The sequence below is a fragment of the Pristiophorus japonicus genome, chromosome 2 (genome assembly GCF_044704955.1).
Source record: "Pristiophorus japonicus isolate sPriJap1 chromosome 2, sPriJap1.hap1, whole genome shotgun sequence".
NCBI classification, from domain to species: Eukaryota; Metazoa; Chordata; class Chondrichthyes; family Pristiophoridae; genus Pristiophorus; species Pristiophorus japonicus.
In genome coordinates, this window is record NC_091978.1 from 157,459,610 (window position 1) to 157,471,451 (window position 11,842).

The window sequence follows — 11,842 nt, forward strand, 5'->3', positions numbered from 1 at the left end:
CACAAAGATTAATGGGAAAGCAGGTTGTGTAGAGGACACATAGAGGCTGCAAAGAGATTTAGATAGGTTAAGCGAATGGGCTAAGGTTTGGCAGATGGAATACAATGTCGGAAAATGTGAGGTCATCCACCTTGGAAAATAAAACAGTAAAAGGGAATATTATTTGAATGGGGAGAAATTACAACATGTTGCGGTGCAGAGGGACCTGGGGGTCCTTGTGCACGAATCCCAAAAAGTTAATTTGCAGGTGCAGCAGGTAATCAGGAAGGCGAATGGAATGTTGGCCTTCATTGCAAGAGGGATGGAGTACAAAAGCAGGGAGGTGCTGCTCCAACTGTACAGGGTATTGGTGAGGCCGCACCTGGAGTACTGCGTGCAGTTTTGGTCACCTTACTAGCCTTGGAGGGGGTACAGAGACGATTCACTACGCTGATTCTGGAGATGAGGGGGTTACATTATGATGATAGATTGAGTAGACTGAGTCTCTACTCGGAGTTCAGAAGGATGAGGGGTGATCTTATAGAAACATTTAAAATAATGAAAGGGATAGACAAGATGGAGGCAGAGAGGTTGTTTCCACTGGTCGGGGAGACTAGAACTAGGGGGCACAGCCTCAAAATACGGGGGAGCCAATTTAAAACCGAGTTGAGAAGAAATTTCTTCTCCCAGAGGGTTGTGAATCTGTGGAATTCTCTGCCCAAGGAAGCAGTTGAGGCTAGCTCATTGAATGTATTCAAGTCACAGATAGATAGATTTTTAACCAATAAGGGAATTAAGGGTTATGGGGAGCGGGCGGGTAAGTGGAGCTGAGTCCACGGCCAGATCAGCCATGATCTTGTTGAATGGCGGAGCAGGCTCGAGGGGCTAGATGGCCTACTCCTGTTCCTAGTTCTTATGTTCTTATGAAACGTGAAGAAACTTGGGGGAAGCTGAGTAAACATAGAAGTTAAGCAGAAAGGGCTTCCAACCAACTTTCCTTGCAGAAAATGTTTCCTGCAATGTTTCAGCATGATACAGGCACTGGAAACAGTGAGGAAGCTCACCCCTTTTGACTTTAAAATGGGGACAGAATTATATCTGCATGCCCTGGTACAAATAATCCCCACCCTTTAACCCTGCTTCACCTGAAGATTACGCTTGCTCTTGACTCCCTGGCAGGTTAATTTTGATTGTCCGTTAGTATAAAACGGGTGATAGTGAATCGGCAGCTACAGTTTCCTAATGATCATAAAAGCGTTATTCAAAAATATTAACGTAAGGAAGGGTAATGTAAACAAGATGTGCATGTCATAGACAAAGTTTGAATAGCAGTCAGTCATGAGTTTACAGTTAACTGCGCATAGCCCATGATTGTCTGCATTCCCATGATAGTTATCTCAGCTTTTCTCTCTCTCTTATGCACCATGGTGGTGGTCAGGAAATATCAATGGTGGTGAGCACTAAGGACTTTAATGAGTACATGGCATGGCCTCTTCACCAGACAGTTCAGCAGAATCACTCAACCCACCACCATCAACAGCATGGTGAGGGAAACATTAATTCCGAATATCAGTGCACATAAGAACATAATAATATAAGATATAGGAGCAGGAGTAAGCCATACGGCCCCTCGAGCCTGCTCCGTCATTTAACACGATCATGGCTGATCCGATCATGGACTCAGGTCCACTTCCCTGCCCGCTCTCCATAACCCCTTATTCCCTTATCGTTTAAGAAACTGTCTATTTCTGTCTTAAATTTATTCAATGTCCCAGCTTCCATAGCTCTCTGAGGCAGCAAATTCCACAAATCCACAACCCTCAGAGAAGAAATTTCACCTCATCTCAGTTTTAAATGGGCAGCCCCTTATTCTAAGATTATGCCCTCTAGTTCTAGTCTCCCCTATCTATGGAAACATCCTCTCTGCATCCACCTTGTCAAGCCCCCTCACAATCCTATATGTTGCGATAAGATCACCTCTCATTCTTCTGAATTCCAATGAGTAGAGGCCCAACCTACTCAACCTTTCCTCATAAGCATGCTCAATGCGAGGAGTATTCGGAATAAGGTGGACGAATTAACTGCGCAGATAGCAGTTAACGGATATGATGTAATTGGCATCACGGAGACATGGCTCCAGGGTGACCAAGGCTGGAAACTCAACATCCAGGGGTATTCAACATTTAGGAAGGATAGACAGAAAGGAAAAGGAGGTGGGGTGGCATTGCTGGTTAAAGAGGAAATTAATGCAATCGTAAGGAAGGACATTAACTTGGATGATGTGGAATCGGTATGGGTGGAGCTACGGAACACCAAAGGGCAGTAAACGCTAATGGGAGTTGTGTTCAGACCAGCAAACAGTAGTAGTGAGGTTGGGGACAGCATCAAACAAGAAATTAGGGATGTGTGCAATAAAGGTACAGCAGTTATCATGGGCGACTTTAATCTACATATTGATTGGGCTAACCAAACTGGTAGCAATGCGGTGGAGGATGATTTCCTGGAGTGTATTAGGGATGGTTTTCTTGACCAATATGTCGAGGAACCAACTAGAGGGCTGGCCATCCTAGGCTGGGTGATGTGTAATGAGAAAGGACTAATTAGCAATCTTGTTGTGCGAGGCCCCTTGGGGGAAGAGTGACCATAATATGGTAGAATTCTTTATTAAGATGGAGAGTGACACAGTTAATTCAGAGACTAGGATCCTGAACTTAAGGAAAGGTAACTTTGATGGTATAAGACGTGAATTGGCTAAAATAGACTGGCGAGTGAAACTTAAAGGATTGACGGTGGATAGACAATGGCAAACATTTAAAGACCACATGGATGAACTTCAACAATTGTACATCCCTGTCTGGAGTAAAAAATAAAACGGGGAAGGTGGCTCAACCGTGGCTAACAAGGGAAATTAAGGATAATGTTAAATCCAAGGAAGAGGCATATAAATTGGCCAGAAAAAGCAGCAAACCTGACGACTGGGAGAATATTATAATCCAGCAGAGGAGGACAAAGGGTTTAATTAGGAGGGGGAAAATAGAATATGAGAGGAAGCTTGCTGGGAACATAAAAACTGACTGCAAAAGCTTCTATAGATATGTGAAAAGAAAAAGATTAGTAAAACAAACGTAGGTCCCTTACGGTCAGATTCAGGTGAATTTATAATGGGGAACAAAGAAATGGCAGACCAGTTAAACAAATACTTTGGTTCTGTCTTCACGAAGGAAGACACAACTAACCTTCCGGAAATACTAAGGGACCGAAGGTCTAGTGAGAAGCAGAAACTGAAGGAAGTGGTGTTCGAGAAATTGATGGGATTGAAGGTCGATAAATCCCCGGGGCCTCATAGACTGCATCCCAGAGTACTTAAGGAAGTGGCCCGAGAAATAGTGGATGCATTGGCGATCATTTTCCAACAGTGTATCGACTCTGGGTCGGTTCCTATGGACTGGAGGGTAGCTAAAGGAGGGAGAGAGAAAACGGGTAATTATAGACCGGTTAGCCTGACATCAGTAGTAGGGAAAATGTTGGAATCAGTTATTAAAGATGAAATAGCAGCACATTTGGAAAGCAGTGACGGGATCGGCCCAAGTCAGCATGGATTTATGAAAGGGAAATCATGCTTGACAAATCTTCTAAAAATTTTTGAGGATGTAAGTGGTAGAATGGACAAGGGAGAACCAGTGGATGTGGTGTATTTGGACTTTCAAAAGGCTTTTGACAAGGTCCCACACAAGAGACTGGTGTGCAAAATTAAAGCACATGATATTGGGGGTAATGTACTGACGTGGATAGAGAACTAGTTGGCAGACAGGAAGCAGAGAGTCGGGATAAAGGGGTCCTTTTCAGAATGGCAGGCAGTGACAAGTGGGGTACGGCAGGCCTCAGTGCTGGGACCCCAGCTATTTACAATATACATTAATAATTTGGATGAGGGAATTGAGTGTAATATCTCCAAGTTTGCAGATGACACTAAGCTGGGTGGTGGTGTGAGTTGTGAGGAGGATGCTAAAAGGCTGCAGGGTGACTTGGACAGGTTAGGTGAGTGGGCAAACGCGTGGCAGATGCAGTATAATGTGGATAAATGTGAGGTTATCCACTTTGGTGGCAAAAACACGAAGGCAGAATATTATCTGAATGGCAGCAGATTAGGAAAAGGGGAGGTGCAGCGAGACCTGGGTGTCATGGTACATCAGTCATTGAAAGTTGGCATGTAGGTACAGCAGGCGGTGAAGAAGGCAAATGGTATGTTGGCCTTCATAGCTAGGGGATTTGAGTGGAGGAGCAGGGAGGTCTTACTGAAGTTGTACAGGGCCTTAGTGAGGCCTCACCTGGAATATTGTGTTCAGTTTTGGTCTCCTAATCTGAGGAAGGATGTTCTTGCTATTGAGGGAGTGCAGCGAAGGTTCACCAGACTGATTCCTGGGATGGCAGGACTGATATAGAGAGACTGGGTCGACTGGACCTGTACTCACTGGAGTTTAGAAGGATGAGAGGGGATCTCATAGAAACATATAACATTCTGATGGGACTGGACAGGTTAGATGCAGGAAGAATGTTCCCAATGTTGGGGAAGTCCAGAACCAGGGGACATAGTCGAAGGACAAGGGGTAAGCCATTTTGGACTGAGATGAGGAGAAACTTCTTCACTCAGAGAGTTGTTAACCTGTGGAATTCCCTACCGCAGAGAGTTGTTGATGCCAGTTCATTGGATATATTCAAGGGGGAGTTAGATATGGCACTTACGGCTTAAGGGATCAAGGGGTATGGAGAGAAAGCAGGAAAGGGGTACTGAGGTGAATGATTAGCCATGATCTTATTGAATGGTGGTGCAGGCTCGAAAGGCCGAATGGCCTACTCCTGCACCTATTTTCTATGTTTCCATAAGTCAACCCCCTCATCTCTGGAATTATCCTTGTGAACCTTCTCTGAACTGCCTCCAAAGCAAGGATATCCTTTTGTAAATATGGAAACCAAAACTGCACGCAGTATTCCAGGTGTGGCCTCACCAATACCCTGTACAACTGTAGCAAGACTTCCCTGCTTTTATATTCCATCCCCTTTGCAATAAAGGCCAAGATTCCATTGGCCTTTCTGATCACTTGCTGTACCTGAATACTAACCTTTTGTGTTTCATGCAAATGTACCTCCAGATCCCACTGCACTGCAGTACTTTGCAATCTTTCTCCATTTAAATAATAACTTGCTCTTTGATTTTTTTTCTGACAAAGTGCATAGCCTCACACTTTCCAACATTATACTCCATCTGCCAAATTTCTGCACCTTCAGTAAACACCAAGATCTCCTTTTAATTTGGTAAACTGTTTAACAAGCTACGCTCCAACAACAGAACAGTTAACATTTTACTCAGAAGGGAAAGTTGCTTAAATCAAATATCAGATTTCCAGGATACAAACAGAAAATGCTGGAAATATTCAGCAGGTCAGGCAGCATCTGTGGAGAGAGAAACAGACTTAACATTTCAGGTCGGTGACTCTTTGTCAGAACTGGAAAAAGTTAGAGATGTAACAGGTTTTTAAGCAAATGTAGGGACAGAGAAAGTGGGAAGGGAGGAAAGAACAAAAGGAAAGGTCTGTGATAGGAAGGAAGGCAGAAGAGATTAAGAGACAAAAGGGTTGATGGCGCAAAGTAAAAGGAGATGGTAATGGGAAAAGTTCAGGAACAAAAGAAAATGAGTGTAGATAGGGTGTAAATGGAGATGGCAGGATCATCAACAGCTGCTGTGGGAAAGAGAGAGAAAAAAACAGGAAAAAAATATGGGCAGAGATTATGGTCTGAAATTGTAGAACTCGATGTTGAGTCCAGAAAGCTGTAAAGTGCCTAAACGAAAGATGAGTTGCTGTTCCTTAAGCTTACGTTGAGCTTCATTGGAACAGTGTAAGAGGCCAATGACAGAGAGGTCAGAGTGGGAGTGGATAATTAAAGTGACAGGCGACCGGAAGCTCGGGGTCATGCTTACTGACTGAACGGAGGTGTTCTGCAAAGCGGTCACTCAATCTGCGTTTGGTCTCTCCAATGTAGAGGAGAGCGCATCATGAGCAGTGAATGCAATATATTAAATTGAATAAAGTACAAGTAAATCGCTATTTCACCTGGAAGTGGTGTTGGGGCCCTGGACAGTGGGAAGGGAAGAGGCAAAAGGGCAGGTGTTGCATCTCCTGCACTTGCACGGGAAGGTGTCGTGGGAAGAAGAGTGGGGGGGGGGGTGGAGGCAGGGGGTGGGAGAGGTTGGGGGTGATTGAGGCGTTGACCAGGGTGTCGCTGAGGGAGCGGTTCCTTCGGAATGGCGAAAGGGGAGGGGAGGGGAAGATGTGTTTCGTGGTGGGATCACGCTGGAGGTGACTGAAATGACAGAGGATGATTCGTTGACTGTGGAGGCTGGTGGGGTGAAAGGTGAGGACAAGTGTAACGCTATCGTGATCCTGGGAGGGAGGGGAAAGGGTGAGAGTAGAAGTGAGGGAAATAGAATGGACATGGTCAAGGGCCATGTCAACCACGGTTGAGGGAAAAGGAAGGCATATCGGAAGCACTAGTATGGAAGGTGGCGTCGTCAGAACAGAGAAACTGGGAGAATGGAATGGACGCCATCATTTCCCAGACCGTCACTGATCACAGCTCCTCTCAAGATCTTTCCCCCATGGCCACTAACCTCATAGTTCCCCAACCCCGCATAGCCCGTTTCTACCTCCTTCCCAAGATCCACAAACAGGACTGCCCTGGTAGACCCATCGTTTCAGCCTGTTCGTGTCCCACAGAAGTGATTTTTTTCTGTCTCGACTATTTTTTCTCCCCTTGTCCAATCTCTTCCCACCTACATCAGTGACTCTTCCGATGCCCTCTGCCACTTTAACAGTTTCCAGTTTCCTAGCCCCAGCCGTCTCCTTTTCACTATGGTCAAAGAGGTAGGTTTTTAGGAGCGTCTTAAAAGGGCGGGTGGGGGGGGGGGCAGGGGGGAGAGGGGTAAAGAGGCAGAGAGGTTTAGGGAGAGAAATCCAGATCTTAGGACCTAGGCAGCTGAAGGTACAGCTGCCAATGGTGGAGTGAAGAAAATGGGGGTGCACAAGAGGCCAGAATTGGGGAGCGTAGCGATATCAGAGGGTTTTAGAGCTGTAGGAAGTTACAGAGATAGGGAGGGACGAGGCTATGGAGGGATTTGAAAAAGAGGATGAGAATTTTTAAATCGGGGTGTTGCCGGACCGGGAGTCAATGTAGGTTAGCGAGAATAGGGGTGATGGGTGAATGTGAGTTGGTGCGAGCTAGGGTATGGGCAACCGAATTTTGGGTCACCTCAAGTTTACCAACAAAAATAACTTGCATTTATGTAGTAAATATAGTAAAACGTCCCAAACATACCACGGTCACAGTCACATAGGATGCCATTTGGGATTTTGATAAGGGCCATTTCAGTACTGTGGCAGAGGCTGAAACCTGACTGGAAGGGTTCAAACATGGAGTTGCATGGATTTGGGAGGCAACAACACACTCACGGACTTGAGAGAAAAACGAGGTTAGAGATGGGGCAGTAGTTTGGAAGGATAGAGGGCCAAAGGTGGGTTTTTGAGGAGCAGGTGATAACAGCAGATTTGAAGGAGACAGTACCTGAGGAGAGGGGTCCATTTACAATATCAGCTAACATGGGGGCCAGACAGGGAATTTGGGTGGGACTAGGTTTGAGGAAGCAGGAGGTGGGTCTCATGGACAAGATGAGCTCGGGGAGGATATGAGGGGAGCTGGAAGAGAAACTAGAGAAAGATGTGAGTTCAGGGCTAGGGCAGGGGTGAACCTTACGGAAAGTGTGGCTTGGTGAGCTAGAGGAAGGGAGGGAATCGGCAGAGGCAGCTGAACAAATGGTCTCAATCTTGGTGACAAAGTCAAAGGATGTCATTCGTGACTTTGATAAGGGCTGTTTCAGTGTTTTGCCAGGGATGGAAACCTGATGAAGAAGTAACAAGTTATTCAGTAATCCTATCAGCCTTTGCCTCTTCAATAGGGAATTTAAAACCCAAGACTTTATCACCCAATGTCTACATGTGCAAATTCCAGCACGTCACTGAATGGTAATTAGTAGCAGGAATCCCAGCTCTCAGGTTCTGAAGCCATTTGTAGCCCTCCAGCTGATAACCTGACTGAGATCTGCTAACTCAACACAGATTGGAGATCAAACCTCTTGATCTCGTCCTATCTCAGTATTAATCTCTGCCCAGGCACATTCAAATTTAATCTCACAGGCACCCCAACGGCTAAGTGAGTAAATACATTGCGTTGTGTAGACCAGGAAGATCACAGGTTCAATTCCTGGTTTGTGCTGAATTAGCTGATCACAGAGACAATTGGCTTCAGCACTCCAAATGTTCAAAAGGAGAATAGTTATTCACCATGGTTCCTGTTCCGAATAATTTGTGAGAAGACCCTCTTGACATGTCCTCATGGGAATATCAGAGGAGTCTGAGATCAGCCTTGGCTGTGCTGCTCTTTCCCTTCTCAGTGAAAAACCAGCCAGCACTCCGTTGTCTTGACTTACATGTGGAATAATGGCCACTTTGGCAATATACTGGAAGGCTGTCAGCATTCAGAATGCTGTAGACCAATAGAAATTTGGGATTAAAGGGGCAGTGGCTGTGTGGATACAAAATTGGCTTAAGATTGCAGAGAGTAGTGGTGAACAGTTGTTTTTCAGACTGGATGGAAGTATATAGGGGTTGGTGTTGGGACCACTGCTCTTTTTGATATATGTTAATGAATATTGGATATACTGGGCATAATTCAAAGTTTGGTGATAACACGTAATTCAGAAACACAGTAAAGAGTGAGAAGGATAGTAGGTGACTTCAGGAGGACATAGACAGACTGGTGAAATGGGCAAATACACGGCAGATGAAATTTAACACAGAGAAATGTGAAGTGGTTCATTTTGGTAGGAAGAATGAAGAGAGACAATATAAACTAAATGGTACAATTTTAAAGGGGGTGCAGGAGCAGAGAGACCTAGGATGTATGTACACGACGGGCCGAATGGCCTCCTTCTGTACTGTAAGTTTCTATGATTCTATGAGAATTATTAAGTTAAAAGGCAAAATACTCTAGATGCTGGAAATCTGCAATTTAAACAGAAAATGCTAGAAATACTCCAGCAGGTCAAGTAGCATCTGTGGCGAGAGAAACAGAGTTAATGTTTCAGGTTGTTAACCTTTTGTTAGAACTGGAAAATGTTACAGATGTAACAGGTTTTAAGCTAGGATAGAGGCAGGGGAAGCGGGGACGGGAGGAAAGAACAAAGGGGAAGATCTGAGCTAGGGTGGAAGGCATGAGTGATTTAAATAACATTCCGGACCCAACATTAAATTCAGCAATTTCAGATCATAACCCTCTAGAGCCATCTTTTGTTTCTGTACTTGTCCCGATCATCCCTTTTGTCATGTAATCACTCCTGCCTCCCACCCTATCACAGACCTTCCCCTTTTGTTCTTTCCTGCCTGCATTCTGCACCACACACCCCCATTCACTGCCTGTGTATTTGCATAAAACCTGTTACATCTGTAACATTCTCCAGCTCTGACGAAAGGTCACAGACCTGAAATGTTCACTATGTTTTTCTCTCCACAGATGCTGCCTGACTTGCTGAGCATTTCCAACTGTAAGTTTTTTTTTGTATTGCAATAAAGTCTTCAGATCAAAATTTTTTTGAACTGATAAAAATGATAGAAGAATTTTTTTTCATTCATTCTCGAGATGCTGACATGGCTAGCATTGATTGCCCATCCCTAACTGCCCCGAGAAGGCAATGGTGGGTCTATTTCTTTAACCAGTATTACCACGTTAGATTCACTTCAGCAGTGGCCACTTCAGGGGGCAGTTAAGAGTCAACCCCTTTGGTGTGGGACTGCAGTAACATATAGGCCAGATTGTATAACAGCAGGTTTTCTTCCCAAAAGGGCAGTGAATCAGTTGGATTTTTACAACAGTCTGACTGCTTCAAAGTCACTTGAATTGAATTTAAATTCTCAAACCCCCATGGTGGGGTTTGAACTAACATGATCAAGATTATTCGTTTGGATTACTGGTCTAGTAACATAACTACCAGACTGATACTGAATTAATCTTCAGCAAGCTCCACTTTATTAAATACATAAGACACAATAACTCACATTTAGTTTTGAATATGATCAAAAATAAAAATACTGGTTGCAAATATTGTCATGACCCACGATCATAAAATAGTAGGAGACCATTTCTCTGCAAAGGACAAATTATAAAACTTTGATACGTCTGTTTCCACATTTTTCAAGGCTTTTATTAATTTGAACAGAGCATGTCCGTATATTACTGGTAATAAATAATGACAATACTGCAAAAAGGAAATGGTTTAAATAGTTTTGTTTTCATGCCAACAAACTATTCATATTTAATACAACTAATAATGCATATGGTTTAAACTCTGTCCCAGATAACGTTTTTTTATAAAGTATGTGCAGCAGAATGTTATTATTTTCATATGACTGATTATTTTTCTATCCAATATAAATAAGACTGAAGTGTTTTAATTCTCAGACAGCTGACTGACCTGCGAATCGAATTACATGCGATAACCGAAGAAATAAAGGTTCGAAAAGGCAATAAACTTACCCCAAAAAACTTCGATCAGTAGGTCCCTGTGCAAGGCAGGCATTTCCCCACAACAAAAAAACAGCAGGCAAACTAAAAGTATAGTTTGGAAAATGAAATAACTGTCAAGAGAAGGTGCGGGTGCCAGGAGGCGAGCAATAGCGCAATGGCAGCTCTTCAATAATTCACCAGGTGCAGCCACCTGAGCCCGGGAGCCACGCGCTGGCAGCAGGAGGCGGGGCCCAGCCGCCTCGCGACACCTGTCGCACCATCTCCCGGGAGCAGCAGTGCCCCGCGGGGGCTAGGCTCGTCTCTTGCAGGAAAGCAAGAAGAATTTTTTTTTAAACTCTTTTGACCTAAATTGATTTTCACTTTTACAAGAACGACTTTGGATCCACTTATTGCATATTCATTCCAGTAGCCCAAGTTTCTTCGTTATGGTGTCACTCACGTGTTACAGTTGCCCTGAATTATTGCACAGAAAGCTGTGGGCAAAATTCAGTCTGAGCAAATTAATAGGAAAGCTTTGGGAATGTACACATAGGGTAATACTAGGGGTTCAGGCGAAGTCAGAAATACTTACTTAGCTGATTTTTATTTAAACACGTGGGTCAAATTTTAACTGCCAAAAATACATTTTAATGAAATAATACATAATAATGCAGGGCCCACTAACCTCAATGCCCAAATTCCTAATGTGTGCTCCAAGTACAGAAAGTGTTGTAGAGGCACAAATTTGTCAAATATCTATTATGTTTACGAATTTGTTGCAAATAGTGAACAGAGAAAATCTTGTCATCCAGCGGTCTAGCTAAAAATTGAACTGGGAGATTGTGTCTTCACGCTGCCATCTCTGACAATGAATTAAACCAGATTTAGGTTACTTTATCTATTAGATATTACATTTGTTACAAGGAGAGAGCATCGAAAATGTTCATAGGAAGTTCGCTCCTATGGGTAAACCCATTATAGCACCTAATGCCTTTCGGAAAATCACCTAACCTGATGTCCCACACACAAGTGTGATTGTACTGATAAGGTTGTTTTACTTTTCATTTGAAATATATATATGTGTGTGTGTACATATATGTATATACATACATTTCCCTTTCTCTGAATTTGTGTGGCTTCAATTTATTTAAAAAATGTTTGTACATCTTCATTCATCTGTATTAATAATATACTGCCCTGACCCATATATCTAATTATATAATAGATTCCCTAATGATTTTAAATTACTTTG

The 11,842-nt window shown here is 43.6% G+C and overlaps 1 protein-coding gene across 2 annotated transcripts in view; it reads right to left on the bottom strand.

Annotated features, from left to right (window-relative positions):
* LOC139241781 (PGAP2-interacting protein-like) overlaps positions 1 to 10,829 on the bottom strand; it is a 244,748-nt gene extending 233,919 nt beyond the window's left edge. Inside the window, exons 1-2 of one of the 2 annotated variants that reach the window (XM_070870084.1) lie at positions 10,621 to 10,829; positions 3,216 to 3,435 (exon numbers count right to left, since the gene is read on the bottom strand). Coding sequence is in view for 1 of the 2 variants with exons in the window: in XM_070870083.1 (XP_070726184.1) it covers positions 10,621 to 10,663 (43 nt within the window). In the remaining variant the exon portion in view is untranslated. The remainder of the gene's footprint in view (positions 1 to 3,215; positions 3,436 to 10,620) is intronic. The other variant, XM_070870083.1, reaches the window with a different exon arrangement.
* Between the last annotated feature and the right edge of the window lie 1,013 nt (positions 10,830 to 11,842).